The sequence below is a fragment of the Tachypleus tridentatus genome, chromosome 8 (assembly GCF_004210375.1).
Source record: "Tachypleus tridentatus isolate NWPU-2018 chromosome 8, ASM421037v1, whole genome shotgun sequence".
NCBI classification, from domain to species: domain Eukaryota; kingdom Metazoa; phylum Arthropoda; class Merostomata; order Xiphosura; family Limulidae; genus Tachypleus; species Tachypleus tridentatus.
The window spans coordinates 620,734-644,516 of record NC_134832.1 but is presented as its reverse complement, the minus strand read 5'-3'; the positions used below and the strand labels follow the sequence as shown (position 1 = coordinate 644,516).

The 23,783-nt window shown below is 31.2% G+C and overlaps 1 protein-coding gene across 5 annotated transcripts in view; it reads left to right on the top strand.

Moving 5' to 3' along the window:
* The window catches only part of woc (zinc finger protein without children), a 77,162-nt gene that overhangs the window by 25,766 nt on the left and 27,613 nt on the right, over positions 1–23,783 (top strand). For all 5 annotated transcript variants that reach the window (XM_076517281.1, XM_076517279.1, XM_076517283.1 and 2 more), the window contains exons 4-12: positions 608–742; positions 1,549–1,648; positions 7,626–7,747; positions 9,294–9,542; positions 13,853–14,110; positions 15,120–15,314; positions 16,034–16,270; positions 19,492–19,795; positions 22,022–22,197. In XM_076517281.1, coding sequence (XP_076373396.1) covers positions 608–742; positions 1,549–1,648; positions 7,626–7,747; positions 9,294–9,542; positions 13,853–14,110; positions 15,120–15,314; positions 16,034–16,270; positions 19,492–19,795; positions 22,022–22,197 — 1,776 coding nt within the window. The remainder of the gene's footprint in view (positions 1–607; positions 743–1,548; positions 1,649–7,625; positions 7,748–9,293; positions 9,543–13,852; positions 14,111–15,119; positions 15,315–16,033; positions 16,271–19,491; positions 19,796–22,021; positions 22,198–23,783) is intronic.

The following is a 23,783-nucleotide window of genomic DNA, read 5'->3' as shown; positions in this document are numbered from 1 at the left end:
CATTGACTTTGTTGTTTCCACTTGTTTATACTGGTGTGATTATGAACAGTTTGATCAGCTATAGACAGTACTCAAACTTGCTGAAACTGAAAGCTTGATATTTAGTGGGACACCACTCTACAAATAATCAGTCAATAAGTCTTTTCCTCTGGCATATTGCATTTTATTCTCATGCATCTTACAGTTTAAAATAGAAAGTGAAAATAACACTTTCTAACCGTTTTTAAATATTATTATGACTTTCTTTCATTTCATATCAGGAAATGTAATTATAATTACAGACTTGGGCCTGAACTTTATAATGTATAAAGATAAGAATTTGAAAGTGCAGTAGCTTAATATTCACATTCAGTTGACTTGTTATGTCTGCTAAGGGTTCATAACTTGTTAATTTTTTTCCCTGCATGATTGCACTTTTGCAAGTAACGTATAAAATAATTGGCAAACATTTTTTATTGTCTGAAATAATAGTTTCAAGATTTAGCATGTTCTTTAAGGTAACTTGAATGTTAACAAAAGTTTTGAGGGTAATATTTTAGTATTTTCAGAGCACACCAATTGGTGTGTTCCAAAATTATTTCAGTACTCTTAATTTATTCTAAAAAAGGAGGAAGTTTCTGAAAAAGAAGAGGATAAAGAGAATCAGAAGAAATCTGAGGATTCGTCAGAGGTAAAGAAAACAAGTGGAGATTCAGAAAATAGCAGTGGCGGTGATTCCAAGCAAAATGCGACTGAAATGAAAGTATGTTGAACTTTATCCAGTTTTTCCACTTACATGTAACAAAGTCTTTTCTGAAAGCATTCTTTTCATAAAAATTACTGCATTGGCCCAATTATAAGGCAGTTTTTTTTATTAACAGTTAGTCTGTAAAGTTCAAATATGCCTTATAATCAAGGCCAATCACAGGCCCCTTCCCCTTACTCTAGCCTGTCGCATTCCTGAATGTGCAGTTAGCATGCCAAATGTGCACTTTAAATCATTGCTAATTCTTGCAACTAATCCACCTTGCTGGCTGTTAAGTTGATTTTGCAGACCTAAAAAAAGGGTGTTGCAACACTCAATATTTTTTCTTTCCTGTGGTTTCTGAAACAGGGGGTAGATTTGTAATTGTCTTGATACAGTAGCTATAAAGTAGTATCAAGAGGGGGAAAAAAAAAAAGAGGTAAATCGGATATTATTTTTAGATAAATTGCACTTGAAATTGGAATATACATATTTCATTTAATTTTCTGTTTTCAATTTTTAAAGAATTGTTATTTCATATTGCAAGTTTTGGCTGTGATTCATTCTTTTAATGTTTTATTAATATATTGAGTGGGAAGTGTTCACATTATTGTGATTGTGAAATAACTATAAGTACAATAATAGATAGTGTGCATTAATTTTTAAACCCATAATTTAGTATTACACAATTGGAATTTGTTTTGTGTGAAGTTGTTGCCACAAGACTGATAAATTTGCTTTAATTTTATTGTGACAGATAATTACAATAGTAACTTCTATTAGCAATAATGTGGCAGCATATAACAAGCTATGATTGTTTACAGGGTTACATCACAGATACAATGAATGAACTCTTGGGTTTGTTTGGATATGAAAAGGTTGATGAAAGTACCAAAGAAACTATAGGCACGGTTGTGTCTCAAGGTCTGTTTTGTGTTATATAATTCCTGTATTTACTGTTTAATTCAGTGTACAACTGTGCTTCTATGAGTTATTGTATTAAGTCATTTTAAGGTGTGTTAAGTCTCATTTTTATGAATTATTATAGTAAAGATATTGTTAGCTGTATTAAATCTTTGATTTTATCAAATGCAATAAGTTATTTTAAAGTGTATTGGGACTACAATTTTTTTGAAATATTGTAGTGTTTTAACAGATCTTGAGGTGTTTTAAAGACTAATTGTGTGAAATAATACTGATTAAGAATTGGTGTATTAACAGTATAGGAAGTGAAATAATGTAAACTGATCTTTTAAGTGTATTGAGGCTACATGAATCTATGAAATAATTTTAGTAAATGAAAATAGTTTTAGGTGTTTGGAGACTGATGTTTGCAATGTAGAAATGTAGTATATTTTTAAGGATACTAAGTCTGCATGATTATGTTGAATTATTTAGAAAATTGAGATTTGTTTAAAGTGTTATTCTACAATAATGTATATTACACACTCGTAAAATTCACAAGTTAATACAGTTCAACATTTAGGGTAATTATTTCAACTGTAAAATTAAGATCTTTAATTAATTGACAAGTTTTAGTTTGCAAATGTTGATCAAGTGAAGCCCTACATTTTTATTATTTTAACTAAATATTGAGGTCTTTAATTCCAAAACATACATGCAATCTGCTGACACTATAGTTCTTTCCTAATCTTCAGGGTTTCTATTATTTTGCTCGTCTAAGCATTGATCACTCTTGCTCCAGAGTTTTACATGCAACTCAAATTCCATTGGCAAAATCTTGTTTGGAAAATTCTCCAATTTCTAGGTACTGTATGTAAGCAACTTATTCAAATAATTGTATAATGTTTCTCGACAAAGCATTCAACACTTGTTTCTATAAAGGAGTTGTGATTATTAAACTTTTGAATGAAATTTTAGATATTGTTTGCATTTCTACAGTTATATTTTTGTTTATATTTGTTAAGTGATTTGAGAAAAAAAAATTTCTGCTGGGCATGAATTCCAGAGTTAATATTTCTACTTTGGAGGCCAACCAGACCTCATATTTTTCCATCTCTGTTATTTGGCATTTGTCAACATCCAGGGGAGAGGTTACTCTCAAGCAAGGCTCTTCTATTGTGAGATGAATACATGTTTGAAGACCATGGGTGTCTTTGCAAATAACCCAGGACCAGCTGGGGAAAATTTAGACTTGCATTTTCCAGCCTCTTCTTTAGTATGTGGATCTCAACAGAGGACATTTCAGTCAGCCACCTCCAGCCCTTTTTTTTTTCAGATGGTTAATCAGATTTGTGAGATTTGGGGTTTCCCCCAGTTGCATTTGCATCTTCTCCTTCCTTGTTGGCAGAAAGGATAGCAAGTGACAACTTAGTTCTTCCTTCTTTTCCTGATATTGCTATTTAGGCTGGGAGATTTGCCACTCATTTGTGTGATGGGATAGCTGTACCTTGGCCATAATGTTATCTGAATAGTTTGCCTTGGCTTATCACCACCAAGCAACTACCTGTCTCTGGGTATTTATCTTTGATCCAACTTTTGTCTGAAACCTATCAATTTCCCCACAACAACATGATGATAAGTTGGGGCTTTTGCTGACATTGATCTTATTCATATTGTTGTTTCAGTTCTTTCAGTGGTTTCCTGATTTGTTTGTTGGGATTTATTGTAAAGTGTTTGTTTACCATCTGTTGCTCTCAGGGAGCTATGGAAAGCTCCTTTTATCTGTTCCACATTGTTTGATGGAGTTCCAGAGATGTTAGAATCACAGATTGATACCATTTTTTTACATATTTTATTATTGTTATTGGCCTCTTGCTTTTCTTCAGCTCCTTGTCATTTCAGTATGTAGGTCCATTGTTTCATAACCCCTGTCTTCGGTTCCTTGACCTTCTGGTTTCCACAGTAGAATCCATGCTTATCTTCTGCTAGGATGGATTAGCAACAAAGGTATCAGTGATTATCTGTAGGGAGGTCATGATTATTTTCCGGACACCTAAAGTTCTTTTGTCATGAACCCATTGGTACTTCATATTTTAGCATCAGGGTTGGCCATTCAATTCATATCACATCTTCTATTTTCTTCACAACCTATTGTTTTTCATCTTCAACAGATTCGTGGTGAGCAGAGCTTTATCCCAGGCCATAAGAGAATTGTTAGCCAAAAGGACAGTAGAAAGGGTTGATCTAGTTTTTCTGGGATTTTATTCCCTCTGGTTCATTGTACCCAAGAACACAGGAAATTGGCAACTAATCATTGATCTTTTTTGGCTCAACAAATTTTCAGATCCTTCTCGTTTTTCAATGGAATCTTTTTTTCATCCTGTAATGACACTTTGCATTAGGACTCTGAATGACCAAATTTGATGATACCATTTCTTATCTCCACATTCCTGTAGCAGAATCTTCCCAGAGATTTCTATGATTTGTACACAGGGGTCAGGTGCTGCATTTCAGGGCTCTACCATTTGTCCTGGCTTCAGCACCTTATGTCTTTTGCAGAGTTGTTCAAGCTTTTTCTCATCACCTGCATTTCTTGGGACTGTGCACACATCATTATATTGATGACTGGCTTCTTCTGGTGCAACCTTGTCAGAACAACACATCCAGATTCTCCTTTCAGAAGTCACAAAGGCAGGCTTCCTTATCAGAGTAGAGAAATCCATTCTATCACCAATTCAATATCTTGTCCATCCAGGTGTATTTTTGAACACATACTTAAGTTGGGCTTAACTTACTTCCATGAGACTTTCAAGCTAAGGAAAGAGTAGTCAGCATTTTGATTACATCTCCTTCTCCTACTTCAAGGGTGCTTTTCTTTTTTGGGGGGATGTGGGAATCCCTCAAATTTCTTATTCCTTTGGGATGATCATATGTCAGGTCCTTTCAGTGATCACTGCATAATCAATGGATCATCCAGTCTCCTTATCCAGGAGCAACATTGTAGATTGCAAGTGGTAGTTAGATTTGAACAATACTACTGTTGGTGTACCAATTCCACCATCTCATCCAGAGATCCAACTATTCATAGACACCTCCTTTTAGGGATGGAGGCCATATCTTCAAGGTCAGGAATTTCAGGGTACTTGGATGGAAGACAAGTCTACTTTTCACATCAACATTTTAAACTATTTTGTGTACACCAGTTAAAGATCTGTCTTTCTGTTTTACATCATTACTTTGAGCCTTTAGTGTCACATTCTTTGTATTTCTTTTCACTTAAATTATATATTTTGTTGTTAGCATGTGGTTGTTGTTGGGCAGTGTTTGCCATATTTGTACATAGAAGTCTATTATTCTATCTTTGTCCTACTTTACCCAGATTAATTATTTTTTTTAAATAGGATCATCTGAACTCCTATGATTTCTCTCTAATTACTTTAACAAGGTGACTCCACAACTTGCTTATAATGGATAATTGTTACAGGAGAGGAATCTTCTACAAGTTACATCTTACCAGATTTGTCATATTTTGATGTCATTAGCTGCTCAGTTGAATTGTCCTCTGGAAGACATTGTGCAGGCTGGTATGTGGACATCTCCAAATACTTTCCTCTCTCATTACTTACGTGACTTGCCAGTTTCTTCTTTTGAGGGTTTTCAACTACCTTCTGTAGCCATTTTGACCACATTTGCTAGATTTTAACCAGGGTTGAGTAACTTTCTCCATCATCTAATTTCTCTTATTTCCAGAGTTCCTTTATTTTCCTCAGAATCTCACTCTGTGGCAAGCATTGCCCAGGCAGGTATGCTTTATTTCAATCCTGCACTAGCAACCGCTTTCCACATAATTACTACAGGTTGAAATGGGCTCTGTAGAAATGGGGTGTTCCATAAGACCATCCTGGTGTCTATGAGATGGTACTTTCATATTTTCATGGACTGTCATTAGTGAAGCTAAAGGAGATCCTGCCTGTCCCTGCTGATCATAAGATTGAATAAATCGGGATCAGTTTGCTTTTGAAAGTTGAGGGAACTTGGTTCACCTATTGTACTGTTTCCAGAGCATTGTTCCTCAGAACTTCCCTTTGCATAACACCCCTCTCCCCCAACCTAATTCTACTAGTGGAGTTAGGGTGTTCTTACAATGCCCAGTTTCTGATCTCTGGAATGGTGGACAGAGGCTTTTCCTCAAGAGTGTTAAGGAGTGTTCCTCCACTCTTGGAGGAGAGGGTGAAGCTGGAATCCCTCCTACCTAGGTATCTGGATATTTTTCCAAAATGTTGGTAGGGGCAGCACCAGCCTCCACAGAAGCTTACTTATAATGCTAGTTCAGACTTGACACTACATCATTTGGTTGGGGTGTGCATGACCAATATTGGTTTAGTCTATTATTGATAGAAGGAGATTGGTCCACTGTCTCATAATTTCAAATGTAAAGTGGTCCCATTCTACTGGTTCTTCATTGAGCACAGGTTCCAAGTCCTTTCCATAAATTGGGGGTCAAGTGGAATGCTCCTTGCCCACTCAGTTGAAGAGTGAGGAAGAATGTTCATAATTTCAGACTGGATGAGTTCTGTTCCTTTAGTTTGGTAAGACATACATGATCTTATCATTGTGAGCCCGGTATGCTGCCTTTTGGACATTTTCATAGAGAGGAGAAAGTTTGTCCATTTCAGTGTTGCTTACTTTATAAATGTGATATTGGTGGTTTGGAATGCATATACTATGGTAACAGGTTGGGAGTCAGTAAGAAGTAAATATAATATTGTGGTCCAGTTACCCTAGCCACTAATATGGGATATTGGAACCAAGACCTCTTAATTCCAACATTGAGTTATAGAACCTTTGCTGGCTGGTTGGGGCTCCTTTACTGATAACAATTCTTATTCTCTTCCACTTTTGATATAGGAAGTAGATTCTCTGTGAGGAGCTTGTCTGTTATGGATGTAGTGCAGTTTCCTTGTGTACTGTTATTTTGGTTTAGTCAATTTTATACAGACACTTTCTTTCTGAATTGTGCTATAGTGTCATCAGATGGTAAGTATGTTTTGGAGGTTAACATTTTTCTAAACTGAAAATGTTTTTCTTACAATACTCATCCATCCTGCTTCCCCACTAAAAGCCAGTTTATGTTTCGGAAGAGAGATTACATTATCTGAATGATGTGCTTTTATAAAGTACGTAAATAGAGAGCACATTGAAGTTGATGGAGAATTTGGCAAAATGGATGTTGCCAAGGGCATTTGAATGGGGTATAAAGACTGAGGCAAGCATGAACAGTGCTTAAATGGGCAAAGAAATAGAAATCCTAAATGTAAGGAAATAGCTGTAGCATTAGGGAAGGTAAGTAACATTGGAAATACATTTTCAGTTGAGGAAAATGTTAACCCAAATGACAGATTTTCCTTTGAAATGTTGATCATACAAAGTCTTGTGCTGTTGTGGTTATAAGTGAATATTAAGATCTAACTCCATGACAGTTTGTTTTTCTTGCCTTTTTTGAAACTAATTATATGAATCTCCGATCATGTCCTTGTCAGTGATAATGTAAAATATCTCTTGTTTTTGCTCAGTATTTAATCTTTTTTAAGGTCTTTTTACAAATATGTTTTTCCTTGGAGGTGGACCAACAAAAAATAATTTCTATGTTGCTTAAGATTGTCTTTTACTCTTTACATTGTTCTTTGCTTTTTCATTTTCAAAAAACATTTAATTAATACATCCAGTGTATTTTGCAAGTAACTAATAAAGTAAAGTTTAAAAAACATTTTCCTTTCTAAAATAATACTTTGAGTGGTTTTAGTCAAAACACCTTCTAATTCTTTTTTAACTAGGGAGATATTACTGAAAGAATTAGTTAAAAATTGTGTCAATTATCTATTTGTGCTTAATAATTTGTCTATTGTTTTGGATGTAACAATATTAAGAACAGTTTGTGTCCTTTCAGTTGCTAGTTTTTATTTTCTTGGGTCTAAACTGGTGCATATTTTCATGACAGAGTCCAGTGGGACTGCCACCATCACACCCGCTGTATCTTCAGCTACACCAGCTGCAGAAGTCTCTAAAAAGGATTCTGGCTCTAGGGAGACTTCTCCACGGTCGTGTGCTGAGTGTGGTGTGGTAAGTTATTTCAGCTATTTTGTTTTTAGATTTAATATTACTGTTCTTTATTTATGCGCTAAATTCAGTATCAGTCATATTATATATAGCAGTATATCAACATGAATATTGAAGCATAAATAAATTTTTGCATTTTGTCTTTATAAAACTTTCAGTGGCAAACTGCATCATTTATGCATTAGATTTAGGTTTGACTTGGTGTGAAAGCAGAATAGTGTGTATGGATAATTTGTCATTGTTATTGATAGGTTCTTACCATTTCTGACCTGAGAATCACTGTCATTGTACCACTCAAATCAGCATCATTATAGAGAGAGGTGTCTGTTTTATCTTCTGAATTACAATTAGATTTGATAAGTTTCAGAGTTCGGTATTTTTAGGAATGGAAATGCACAAATAATATGAATAAGGTTGCCAGAAACAATAACTAAATAGTGAATTTATTAATAGTAATGAACAGTATCACAGATTGGGCATGGCTTAGAGGATAGTGAATTTGAGAATTATTGGTTTACACCTCATTGCTGAAGAAAAACAACGTACTTATCAGAAATTGATTGTACATTCTGTTAATTAGCTTCCTTCCTTCTAACTCAAATTTCTTATTTTCGTTACATGATCATTCCACTGTTTGTGGTCTGATGTCTATTTTGACGTATTGGTTTGTTTATATTTACCTCTTTTTGGTAGTGGTTTTTGAGAAGTCATGTGTATATTATGACCAGTTTTTACTAATGTTCTCAAAGTAATATTCACACCTGTATTTTACAGCAAGGTTATGGACAAAACCTGTACTTGACATCTTTATCATAAAGGGCATATCCTAAGATACTTAACATTTTGTTGTTTGAAAAATTAAAACTTCCAACCTTGACCACTTGTGTTACTAATGGTATTTATTTCATTTCCTCTTAAGAATCTTGCATACAGTTCCTAGGGTACTGCACAATATTTTTAAGGACTACATTGGATCTTTCTTCCCCACTCCATTCTATCCATAGTATTGTTCAATAATGTGTATAAATGATTTTGTTTCTTATTTGAATCAAATAGTTTGCACATAATCAGTCTATAAACTGGTCATTATCCATTGTTTATAAGTTGATAATTTACAGTTTAATCATTATTGTTCACTTACAAACTAATCAGGATAATTGATTTTTTACAAGTTGATAATTTTTTATTGTAAATATTTCAATATTTTACCACTTGTATACAAACTTGTAACTTAATTTTCAACAATGTTGTTTAATATATACCTCATGACTATCAGTCAGCTACAGTCTGTTCGTTATTCATCTTGTATGTGTCAACCATTGGTGTTCCTGTACAGTTTGATCATTGTTGGTAACCTAAAAATGATTAGTACTAATCCACTTCATCTATTTATACTGTATGCATTTTTCAGACCCTTCTAGTGGCATAGATGTATTTTCATGGGTTTATAATGCCAAAAACCAGGATTCAATACCTGTAGTTGGCACAGCTTTGAGCTTTAATGACAAACAAACATTATTTAATAATGTATGGAATTGTTTTCACACAGACAAAAGGCCTCAAGTATCAGGTCTTGTTTCAAGGAAAGACTCGATTCTTGTGTTCCGACAACTGCTTCCAAATCTTCCGAAACAAACAGAAGCTAGCACCACCACCTCCTGGTGTTGGGGGGTCCCGCTCTGCTATGGAGAACTGTTCACTCTGTAAAAAGGAAATAAAGAATGGACAAGGTTACTTGCCTCCTACAGGAGAGAATAAACCATTGTGCTCTGAGGAGTGTATGAAAAGATATCAACAGGTGAATACTTTTGTTTAAAATAAGACAATAAGTGGAAAGAGATATGATTAGTTTACCAAACAATATGTACTTGTTTTTGGTTGATTTTTTAAATTTGGTATATTTTAGTTAAGTATAATAATGTAGAAATTTATTCCTAACCAATTAGTAGTCAAAAACAAACCTCTTGTTTTGGATCAAGTAAAGCAAAGCAGAACAAATGGTCACAAGTGCTATATTAAGAATGCTGAGTATAACTAATAGTGTTTGTAGATTCAACACAATTCTTCTGTTTTATACTTTATTGATTAAAAATTCAAAACCAAACAGTGACTTGAAATGGAAGGATAAATATCCAATTAAATGATTGTTGAAATTAAATTAACATTTTAAAAAGTACATATTAAATAAACAGTAAAAGATAAACCTCAATGACAAGTGGTATGAAAAGTATGTGTGCAGTTTATGAAATTAACCTTGCTCTAATAAATAACATAATGATAGGTCACCAGTTATATTTCAAGTAGCAGCAAATGAAACTGTACTGTTTTTCAGGAATGAAGCTGCTTACAGTAACCTAAACATTATTCACATGTATATTGTGTTAACACACTGTACCTACTTATGCATGCATGCTTACAATTTTCTTCATGTGTGCCTCTTTTGTACAGTATCAGACATAAAATTTGTGAAAGAGGAAACATTTGTTAATTGTGTGTCTCATGCATGTAATAACATTTTAAGTTATTGAAATTTTTTTTAGCCAAGCAGTGAAGTCCAGTTTGAACAGTTTTACCTGTATAAAAGAAATTGGTCAACTGACCAGTTGGGTGTTGTCAGATTCAAATAAGGCAAATATTTGTGCTTTACATGAATTGCGTGTACATACTGAATATTACTAAATTGCAGTTATTTTATTCGATATACTGGCTTGTCACCATAGTAATATATACCAACACAGGTTTTGTGTTGCAGAAGGGAATAATGAATTCCACAAAAGTCCCTAATATAATTTGATGTAGCTTTATGATAATAGTCTTTGTCAGATAGAATTTAAAATATGCTTTAATAATTCCAATTGAATTTAAAGAGGCCATAATTTGTGTGTTTATATTTGATATAATACAAATATCGGAAAATGGTTATGAAATAATAATTTCAGGTAAAAACATAATTTTTTTAAATCAAATAATTTGAAGTATATGTAATAAAATAGTAATTATTTTTAGTTTATTACTTAACAGATAAAATTACATGAAAGTAACAATTTATAATTCATCTCTGGACTTCCAGCAAACAAGCATTTTAATGCTGCATACCACAACATGTGTATCATGAATAAATAGTATTAACACAGTGTTCCAGACAAGCTTTTTACATAATTAACATTTCATGTGAAATAAACTGGAATATAGAAAATTCAGTGCTGGTGACTTGTGTATTTTCAGGCTTTAATTACTTTTCATCATCCAACATTTAATATTTTGGTGGTGATTTGTGATGTTTACAAGGTGCTTACTATTTTTTTTTGTATAAATATCTTACATCCTGTTCAGGACTACTTGAGGCAACTGCAATACAAATTCAATAAAACTTCAATTAATTACCAGCTGGTAATTTTATTATAACAGACATAATACATATGTTAGTTTCTACGTGTGTAACCAAAATCCCTATGTTATTTACTGAATAGCACCACATAAAAAATTTCCATATTTTGGGTATTCATGATTCATACAATTATAAAAATAACTGGTACATACAACAACTATATCTTTATAACAGAATACGATTTTAAATAAAGGTACTCTCCTCACAACAAGAACACAACTTTTGTTACAAAAGTAACTGAAGATTTTACTTTTTTTTATTGGTGTAATTTTTAAATGTAGTGAAAAGAAATGGTGTTTGTTAAAACATTTTTCAATAAATGGTACAAACACTTCAATGTATAAAAAAAATACAGTTTATAACAGTAAATTTATTAAAAATTTGAGTTATGTACATTAAATTATTTTGATTAGTAAGATGCATATGATTAGAGAACACAATTCTAACACATTTCCTGTGTAGTACTTATCAGAAAATACTTTTTAGAAGGTATTCACTTTTATAAGTTTTTTTTTTTTTTCCAATAAGGTATGAAAACTACAACTAGTAGGGTGGTGTTTTTGTTAGTAAGGACACCAAAGAGATAAGGTAGGCTTCCATAAAGTGGTGGAATTAATGGAAACAAAATATAGAATTTGATGAAAGCAACTTCACATTTTATATACACATTTTTGTATAATTGCCAGTAAACTTGTGATGAAAATGATCTCCCATTATATCAGCTTTGTGTTTCTTTTGTTACCAAAATATAATTATTGTTTCTCTCAAACTGGACAGAAGAAACATATACATGTTGGTGGATAGTATCAATATTTTATAGGTATAGTTTTTATTTTAATACATTTATGTATAAAGATCCATAGTCACAATGATATATACAGTATCTGGAACAGTTGCTGCAACTATGTTTTCTCAATAATATAACATTATTATGAACTTGTGTTGCACATTGTAAAGATTCATAGCTGTTAGCTGCATAAATTAAAGTATCTTGTATAGTATAACATCACTCACTTATAAAAGCTTTAGTAAATTTAGGAGTAATGACCAATTAAACTGATGAAGTAGAGTTTATAATGTGTGTGTGTGTGCTTTAGTGAAATTGAATAATTACATTTAAATGAAGTTAAATAAGTAAACAAAATCATGAGGAAGGACTGCATTAAAAACAGTAAATCCCAATTTCTAATTAATTATATTATAACCATAAATTTTTAGTATATTTGCAGCAATATAATTACTATAACTAACTTGCTAGGCTAATTATAGTTTCAATTTGTCACCAGTTAAGGCTATTATATTTCATAAAGCATGAACAATGTTATGGAAGGTGTGATATAGTCAGCAACCATTCACATACATTGAATACATTTTAGTGAAATTAAATAATTACATTTAAATGAAGTTAAATAAGTGAAAAGTGAACAAATTCATGAGGAAGAACTGCTTTAAAAACAGCAAATTCCAACTTATGATTTAACAGTTTTTCCTCAAGATTTTGTTTACTTATTTAACTTCATTTAAATGTAATTATTTAATTTCACTAAAATTTATTTTAACTTGAGAGCAATCACCTTATAAACAACTGTGTGCAGGCAGTGAAGGGTGATATACATGTGGGACATTGTGGGCTTGAGCACCCACATCTCACTCTCCTAATTTCTAATCTTATGTGAGACTAGTGAATGGAGGTTAAGATTGATAGGTGGTGTATCCCCACCACAATGTGGGTCATATTTGCAAGTCACCTCCAAAACCTGGGATACATTTTATAATCTCATATTGCATCTTGTACCCTAGGATCATTTAAAAAAAAAAAATGTTTTGGCTTAAAACTTTATGGTTATTGTATACATATTTTGTACAAAATATGTTAAAAGGTAGGAAATATTTGTTTGGATTGAACAGTCATTCATTTTGAAGTCTAAGTAGAAGTTTTTCCATATTTTTCTCTTTAAACAGAAACCTTTGCTGATATGGAGGTATTTATATTTTGGCTTTAGATTATTGAGCAACTGCAAAAAAAACAAAACAAAAACAATTATTATACATTGTTTGAGCAATCAGTTGACCAATTGCTAACCCTGAATTTTCCAAGCTATAAATGAAATAGAAAAAGTGACTTTAAACAGTGTACGAGCTTGATCAATAGCATGAAAAGTTAATTGTAAATGTTTGTACATGTAATGTGACCTCATAATTTTGATGGTTAATTCAGTTTTATTGACATGTAAGTAAATACCTCATTTATATTGAAAAATATTTTTGTCTTGTAGATGTGACATATAAGAAAAATTCAGTGAAAATAACTAATCATCCTTATTAAAGCTTTGTGAAGAAATAAGAAAAATTATCATTTTATTTTGTCCTACAGCTTAGGTTATCTGTTTTGTAGTAAATTAGAATTGATGAAACAATAGTTTTGGAAAGTAGGTTTTCATCCCTAAGGTGTGAAGGTCTGCATGCCTAATACATTTAGTTTTTCTGGTTTCTTAAAGTTAGAATTGCTTGTAAATTTTGTCTTCATATCTTTCTCAATTAATGTAAAATAAATTTAAATGTCCCATATTCATTAATTTTAACAGTTTTCATCAGCTGCTAGTAGTTGCTAGTAAACAAAAAAACTAGTGACTAAACATAAGTCATGGAAAAAGTATTTTATGAAAATGTTTTGTGTTTGAAGGATTTTTTGACCTAATATTTTAGTTGTTAACCCATAGATTCATGGGCCTAAACAAGTGTGTGCTCAGTGTCAGAAGGATATACAAGGAGGCGAGAAGTGTCTTATGTGGGAGGCAATGGAGTTTTGTAGTGAGAATTGTTTGGGAAAATACCAGAAACTTCTGGGAAGTCATTGTACTTGTTGTCACCTTCCTGTACAACAACCGTCACTTGGTAAATACTGTGTTCGATTTGGGTCTGACATTCGTCAGTTCTGTTCTGGTCGTTGTCTGGAGGAATTCAAGAAAGGCTTAAAAGTGAGAAATTTGTTAAGTCTGTTCATATTAGCTTTACAAAACTAAGCTTTTATTATTTCTATTACATTTGTGTTGTCTGACACTATTGTTATTTTAATGTTGAATTAAAGAAGAGTATACATTCAAGAGTAGTATTGGAATGAATTTAAGGATCTTATAAATTGGTAAAATTATTCAAGATGTTATTTATAACTATTAGAAAATTATGGGGATAATATTCCTAGTTGATGATGCTCTCAGAAATAGTAACTTGATTATTAAATTTTTAATGTAAGTGTGGCATAAATAAATTTTATATTTTTTAATTGATGTTTTTGTGTAATAATTTCAACAAAAAAAACAAAACAAAAAAAACCTCGACTTCATACCATGTTTTCTATTTTATTTGTGAGTACGTATGAAATATAAAAAATGTTATTGAACTAAATGAGTGCATAGTGACAGTGTTTCTAATTACTGTATTTATTTTCTTAATATTGGTAATTTATTTTCGTATGTAGTTAAATCATATGCATTTCTTCAGTTTGTGATAATAATTGTTTTTTGCACTGATGAGTAATTCAGATGTTATAAAATTAGTTTTAGAACTGGACTTTTGTTTCCTTCATGTGAAATTACTTGCCTGATAGATGGTTTCTTAGTGTGTCATTTCATAAAGATGTCAGATGTCATGAAAGTAGAAACTTTTTTGAAGATTTATATGAAACCAAAAAGACTTGAAAACGTGAATCCAGTATACCTCTGTTGATTTTGTTTTGTATATGTGCTTAATTATCATGTTGTGTAGGCTAAGTTATGGTGGTAGTGCTTAATTCACCAGTGTAAATGTTTGAAACTGAGAAACATGAATGATTTCATAGGTGGAATTGTTAGAATTTGTTTACTAGCTGTTCACTTGGGTGAAAACTGTTTAGAATGTTTTGCTTATTAATAAAGTTACTGTCTTAAAGTTTGTGCTTACAGATTTCTTCCCAAAGCCTGATTAGATGTGATATTATTTAAATACTAGGTTTGCACGTACTGCCAGAAAGACTTGTCGAATGGACAAGAAGGGTTCCTTGCACCTGTTGGGGAGAAAGGTCAGTTTAAAGACTTTTGTAGCCAGATGTGTATGGAAAGATACGAGATGATGAATTGTCCTGTAACTCCAAAACAGTCTCAGAAATGTTCAGTTTGCAACAAAGTAGCCCCATCAAAAGTTCAGGTAAGTTTGTAAAACCACATTTGTTCATATTTAAGATGGTTTAGTAATCCAGAATGAAACACAACAAAATCAAGTTGGAAGCTGATTGTTAGTTATTTACAGGGTTGTAAAAAATTGGTGAAGAGATCATACCATCTGTGGAATTAATGTTATCCATTACTTTTAAAATTAGTAGATATGTAAGAATGTAAAAAAGTTATAACTTATTTTTTCATGTTCCCCTACTGCAAATCAGGTATGGGTATATTAAATTGCATCTGCCCGTTTATACACTCCTTATAATTTTGTGGACAGGGATTTATCAAGATTGTAATGTTGTACAAGTTTAATCAAAGCCCACAAATTTAAAGTTTTAGACTTGATTGACTTTTAAAAATCATGGGTCAAAGGCCAAGGTTACAATTTGACATGAGTGTTTCATAATTACAATTTGTGCTTCTTGGTATTTATATTCACAACATATATTTTAGCTGAATTTTTATCTAAACTACTTTCATATACAGTCCAGTAGTAGATCTCTTTTAGCTCAGTAACTGTTAAACCATGAACCCATATTTATTTGGGTGGTGATCTAAAGAAATTTGAAGTTTAAAATATTCTTGATGATTATGTCTGTCAAAAATAAATGTGAATATTTACAAGAATCAGAATACTGTATTCATTTGAAGAAAATAACAAATTGACAGTGGAGAATTACTCGAATATTACTTTTCTCGTAGGTTAAATATGAAGAGAAGTTGCACCCATTATGTAGTGACCCTTGTATCGCTGCATTTCGTTATGCCAATAAGATCAATACAAATATTTGTGACACATGTCACAAATTTTTTGATTCCAAAGTAGCCCCTAGGATATCATTACAATTTGAAGGACAACGGAAGAGGTTTTGTTCATCATCATGCATGAATATGTTTGTGTTATCCAATCGGAAAATTGTTCCTTGTACCTGGTGCAAGGTAGGGTAATATTTGCTCTGTTTTTGATTTGAAATGCTTTCACTACTTTATTGTGTTAATAATGTGAAGAAATAATGAATGTTCAGAAAATTTTTAAAATGTTATAAAAAATGTGTTTTTTTTTTTAGTGAATACAATTATATTCTGCTATCATAGGGAATTCCTTTAGTAATTTTTTATATGGGAGGAATTTATTGGAGGAAGGAAAAAATGACAAGTCTTCAACAGTTCACTGAAAAATGTTATTCTTATCTTTACATCATTCTGTGTATCTTCGTAAGATTACACAATCTTGAGAATTATCTAAGTAACAAAAATAAAAGCTTGAAGTGTTGTATTTGGTCTATGCCAATTACAAAATGTAAAAATTTGTGACATCAAAATGATATAAAATGGTTGCTAATGGTTTTTTAATTATTTGTGTAGTTTTGTTTTGTTTTCTGTCAGTATTTATCCTTCGTTAACCCAATCTGCCCAAGCATCATTTAGTGCATATATCATCATGTTTTAGTGGCTTACATACAACATTTTATTAAACTACTTTTTTATGTTATACCAATTAGTACAGAACAAAATTGTAGTAAACAATCCATATTTTAATAGTGTATGAATTTTAAGGTTGTACTTTTAAGACTATGACAAAAATCCTGAATTCTTGTAAGTGTGAGAGAGGTGACAGATTTTTTTGCAGTCATTCCATGTTCTCTATTTTATTCACCACTTCTCAAATAAATATGAAATTCAACATAAATTACTTTTTATAAACTAAAATTGTCATTTTTTTTCTTATTTTTTGTGTTTGTGTATTTATTAATACAAAAATAGCTAAAATACAAAAATAGGAATCTATTTAGGTAAGGGTTAGATTAGGTAAAATAAAGGTAATAAAAATATTTCACAAGGCATGCATGCAATTAATTGTAAATATATGTATACTGTTATGAGTTTAAAACTACTTAAGATAAATGTATTTTCATGTCAAATTTGAAATCATTTTAAAGAGAAAAAGATGGTAATTTAGATTTATTTTATTTTATTTTTTTTGGTGGTTACAGGGTTAGTCAAGATGACTAACTTTGTATAATGATATGGTAGAGACAAAATCTATGAAGTTTTACTGAAAAAAAACATTTGAAATGCATTTAGGTTTTAGAGAGTACACAAATGAAATTTGATATTTTTGAGATGAAGAAAAGTATTTTTAATCTTGACAAGAAAATCACTTTGCACAAAGATTATTCAAAACAAATACTCTATATTGATGTAAAAATGTTTTTAGTTAATTAAAAATACATCACTAAAAAGATAATTTGTTTGAGAAAGACGTGTAATGTTAACTGAAAGACTGTCAAATTTCCTGTACACAAAACTTTTTATGAGAAAACTAAAATCAGGGAAAGTTCATGTAATTACAAAAGCCAGTCTTAAAATTAGAATTTGACATCATATTTGAACAGATCTAGTTGAGTGCATTCTAAAAACAGTTTTACTATTTTTCTGTTATCTAATAAAAGATATAACAAATTGACAATATTTTCAGGAAGGGGGTGCATTTTCTTTTGTCCACTCCTTTATTTATTTATATATAATATAAAATTAAATGAGGGAAACGTAAGTATATTATTTTGTACTTGTAAAAACAAACTGATCTAACAATAAGTTAATGTTTAATACAAAATATTGTTCAAGAATGCAGTACAAAAAGTTTAACATTGGATAGGTCAATGCACTTTGAAAATGCACAGCAAATGCACACTGTACTTTAAATAGATTGACTTAGATATCAGTTGTTGCTTTAGTGAGATATTAACCATAAAATAATATATGTATATAAGTACTGGAAAACTGGGTGTTGTGAGGAAACGTTTTAGTTGCATTTTAGTGGTAGATAAAATTTTACTTTTTTGTAAAAATGTTTTATTATAGGGAGTCTGAATTAGTATGAAAAAATAAACTGACTGTAATGTAGATATATATATTTTCCATTATAGTGACTTTAAATTTAAAAAATTACCAGTGAGTCACATTATAACTTTATGTTGCCCCAGTGTCACAACGTGTCTGCAGACTTATAATGATAGAAACTAGGTTTTAGTACCAACTGTGGGCAGAACACAGATACCTCATTGCTTAACTTTGTGCTTAATTATGAACAAATAAAATACTCTGTTATTTATATGAAATCTTTTCCCATTTAATTCTTAATAATTAACAGATGTAGTGTAGTTGTGTTAGGGGTGATGAAATTAATATGAAAAACTTGGGTCAACAAAAGCTTTGGGATTTGCATGCATGTTATATACAACTCAATGACATAGGTAAGAGTGATATTTCTGTGACACTGAGTTAATCTGCTATGGATTTTTCATTTATGAAACATTTTTATGATGCAACATGTGAGAAGTTGGATGTCATCCTTTGTGCAAGAAAAGTAACAAATTCGTGTTTATTGATTTGTTATATTATTTTTATATTTGTTTTGTGAAGTCCCAAAGAGAAATAAGATTTTGGAGAATTTCATTGGCTTCAGTTGCTGTCTTGTTTGTTTGTTTGTTTTATAAATATTATTTGGTGTTTTCAAATTTGAAAAAGCATCTTGCAACGTTTTTGATCTACAGAATTGATTAGAAGGATAAAAGAACCATCTTATGAATTTTTTTTTCTTCATATTTTAGTTTTGAGTATTAGTTCTAAAGACAAATAAAAAAAACTAGTTAAAGTTTTATGATAAAGATGTATTGCTTAGGAGTTCCTGGTGTGAAGAAAACAGTGAACTATTTTTAATTATTTTTTGTAATACTTTTAAAACCTTTTATTGGTATCGTTTGAGGTGTCCAGAAAAACCATAAATACAGGCTTTAGCTGTAGAATTCAAAAACATTTTTAGTGGATCTAACCTGGAAGCTTATGTCAATGTTTATTTCAAACACAAGTTTTCATTAATAAGTAAACAAATAATTAAATATATTTTATGTTTTTTGCACTGAATAATGTTGGGAGTAAAAGAAATTTTGGATACTTTATTCATGAGAGGCTTAAAATATTGAGATTTGATTGTTAAATTATTCATAGATTATTAATACAAGTCTTAAACACCTTATTTATATGTGAGAAAACTATGTCTAAAATTTTAGGAAGAAATTATACAAAGGTGATAAAAATAAAACATTGTATTAAATTAAATGTTACAGATTTAAGAAATGTGATAATTAAATTTTTAGGTAAAAAAATACAACTTTGATATGATAGAACGAGTGGACTCTAACAACCACGTTCAGCTGTTCTGCTCTTTAAATTGCCTCTCCCTGTTTCGTGTCAGTTTAAATGCTACCTCATCTCGGAGTGTGGCTTGTGATCATTGCCATAAAATGTTGCCTGCCCAGTATCACCTAACCATGAGTGACGCTTCCATTAGGAACTTTTGCTCGTATCCTTGTGTAATAAAGTTCCAGAATAAATTCACCAGCGTTCCTACTTTAACCACATCAACTCCAAGTGTTAGACAGAATTCATCAACCATTTCAGGTAGGTTAGCTTGAATTCTCACTTTGATCAGTGTTGATCCATAAAGAGTGTAAAGCGATATGAATTTTTTTTTGTGTTGTTATTGACATTTTTTGTAGAACTGTCATTCCTATTTAGTTAAAACTTCCCACATAGTTGAATGTTATTGTAAAATTGAAAACTTCCACATAACTAAAATAGTAAGAACAATACACATGCCAATTCCTTTAGTTTTCAGCACATGTTAATAACCAAACACTGAATACAAGTACCATCAGAATACTGAGTTCTCTTTTAAAATAACTTAAAGATTATCCTGGTACAATCTTGAAGTAAATATAACGAAAATACATAATAGGTATGGTCTGTTCCAGTAAAGTTGTTTACTGAGTTTAATCACAATATTGTGATATTATTTGGGTTATGGCAATAACAAAAACATAACCACTAGGTTTCAGGAACATGAATGCAGACTTTGTTATTTTTGAATTCTTTTTATACTTGTGAAAAGAATTTAATGTGACTAAATTCATAATCCAAGCCAAGTGAAGACATGGGAAAACAGTAATACAGCATATAGATACAATTTTGTGAGGAAATCAAAGCTTTACAAATATTTAAATTACATAGATGTTTCCAAACATATTTTTATCTGGCAAAATGTTAACTGTAGTTTATAGCTGATAATTATCATTGAAAACTTGTGAACCAAGTAAAGATTACACCTGTTAAAGCTTGTTACAGTGTTCATATATGTTAAGACTGGTCTACAAGACCAAATATTCCATAGATTTTGAAATTATTTCCTGAGCCCTTAACAAAACAATTTCCAATACAATTTAGAGGTTAATTTGTTTCAGAAGTTTTCTATAGCAGGAACTGCTTCACAAAATAACTTTGTATAGCAGTTGGAATGGACATGCAACATTTAAATAATAATAAAAAAAATTGTAGATTTAATGAATGTTCAAAACATAAACAAAAAAGAGTAAATAGTATATTCAGTAGTTCACTAAATTCTCCACCTTATTCTTGAATCTTGCTGCTGAACATGCTTACCTCTTCAGCCATGGGGTTGTTATGATTGTCAACCCCATTAATTAATTAGAGGAGTCTGACTGTGTTACTTCTGAATTAGGAATGGCATTGCAAATAACTCTTGAATAGCTTTGCACAAAATTCAAAAGATAAATGACCTTACCAGTATGAAAGTATATCTGTACTCACCATAATTTCATATGCATACAGCCCTGGAGAAACTTGCTGTACTTGTGACATGTATATTTCTCTGGTTAGTTTATCTGTTTTAGGGTTTTGTTATAAATAATACTCAGAGATATATTGAAGGTTGTAGTTATAGCAGCAGTACTAAGGTAAGATTAGGGTAAATTAATCTATGAAACCCTTTTCCTTTTTATTAGCTATATATTTTTGTGTACCAACAATGTCTAGTATGAAACATTCATATAATATATCTAGTTTGGTTTTATTACTTATCAGGATCTCTACCAACCTACCCTCAAGTTAAAATTTTATGCAGGATTAGAGTAAATTAACCTATACGACATTAGGCATGCTCAAATATGTCAGTTGAAAGGGTTTGACCTCCTGGGTTCAAAACTTTAATTAGATCTCAAATCAGTTGAAGTGAGAGATATGTGAACTAAAAGTTTGTGTTTGAAAAGAGAAATAAAATGATAAAAATCTGAGTTATTTTATGAGTCTCTATGCCATGGCTTAAAAAGGAACTCTAGTTATTGCAGATATAACTATTTTTTACAGTGCAGTAAGTATGAAGCTTAAGTATATTCTCTCGGAACGTGTAGAAAATGAAAATTGTTAAATAATTCTTCTATGCCTCTGCACTGGAGCTGTTTATATTTTGTTATATTGCACTCAGTAATTTGTAGTTAACACAGTAAACATTATTTACATTATTTTTACTTTTTTAACCAAGCAAAAGTTAATTTTTTTTCAAACTGCCCAAAATATTTGTTTTTCAAGCAGTGTTGACCATTTTCAGGTCATGTTGGATGCAGCTGTTGTTTTAACTGTTTAGTCAATTCTGAGGGTAAAATATTTACTACAGTATTATCTTTTTCATTGTAAAAAATCTGAAAGTGATGACACAATCTGCCTGCTAATACACATAAAACCCATACTTATTGTTTTTGCAGGAGTAAAATATATTTTTTTGTTAAGGTTAAATATATTACCTGTATTTTTACCTTACTATGCTTCTTGTAGCCAAGCTCACCACAACACAGAGTCCCACTCCAGTAATCTCATCAGTAATGTCTCTTGCTCCAGTTCGAGCACAAACCACGCAAGCAGTAGTACAAAAAAACATGAAGTCAGCACAACAGACTCGTGCATCAGTTCGAGCCAGTCAGCCACCACCATTAACTACTATCAACAACAAAGTAAGAATAGTGTCCTAAACATAAGTTAACTAAATAAATTTGTAAGAAACGACCTGGTTCATTGTTTTTTTTTTTTTGTAGTTAATTAGTTTAAACAAAAAATTGGGAAGGTTTTTTTTATTTTAAGTATATGGTTATTATAAACAAAAATATTCCCTCCTGTTTAATATGTTGCTATCTTTACAATTTTCAACCAGGATGTATTAAAAGTGGTTGCTAACTACATGCTTTTTGTGAAATTGAGATATAATAGGTTTTTTTTATTTCACATGCAGATATTTTATTTGTGTGTGTAACATGATAATATATGAACCTTTCAGGTTTTTTGTGATAATTCCTCTTTGTAAGAAACAAAAACCTGTACAGTTAGTTGCATATTGTTGACTTGCTGACTTATTGTTTTCTGATCCTCTCACAATGTAGCCTGTTTTTAGATACTTTGCAAAGTTGCTAGATTTTTATGGTCTCATTTGGACATTCTAGGCATACTCCCACAAATTTACTTGATCTTAACGTTAAGTGCTCTCTCACCAAGATATGAACAATATCAAATAAAAACTTTAAATTATTTTGATTGTTGTTTCAATAGGGTAAGAGTGACGAAGCATGATTTTGCTTGAACAACTTTTAAAAAATAAAACCAGGCTGGAAAGAGGTTAAAAACTGCTTGTGCTCTGTCACTTTCCACCAGAATGTCAACTCATTTTCTGCACATTGTTCAATTTAAATTCTCTGGAACAAGTACTTTTTATGATGTGAATCATTTTAAATATTTGTAATAACTCTACTTGAAATGTGACTTTCTCAGCTAAGTTTCACATATTACTAAGAATACTCTTAAGTGTACTGACATAAATATGTATGAAAGAAATAAGTAGACTTGATGAAAATAGTGACTAAAATACCAGAAGATAAAGTGCTATCCATCCTATAGACTTATTTACTGTTATATTTCTATTCTAGATTCACATAAGAAATAACTGATTGAAAATTGAACTTGATTCTTTTAAATATTATGTAGTTTTTCTCAACTACCAAATTTTAAACAACCATGGTCCATCACATTCATTTTACCACACACACACACACTCTAAATTAAAAGGGATAACAGGGGTAACACATTCATTGTAATGGGTTTTGTTATCCTTGCATTTGGAGGTTCTTGACAGTATAGGGAGGCAGCAGTCTGGTCCATTTTATAGGAAAGTTAGAGAAACAGTGAATTACGTTATTTGAGCATTTCTTGTTATCTTGTATTATTCCCTCATATTCCCTGCAATTTATTTTTTTAATTTTCTATTTATTTTGTGAATTGACACTCTAGGTATTTTTGCTATCATTATATCAATGTTCAAACTGTAAACAGTAACTGTTTTGTTAAAGAAAGTGTTTTGGACCATGTATTGAATATCAATATTTCTTTTTCATGGACAGTGTGAGGAACTCCTTTTGACATAGTTTGTTAGAAAAAAGAAATTGTAAATTTATTTTTTCAATTCAAAAGTATGTAGAATCAATTCGTAAGTTTCTTTGTGGCAAAAACATGAGGAGAGAAGGCCTATATTTACTGTTGACTTTCAGAAGTG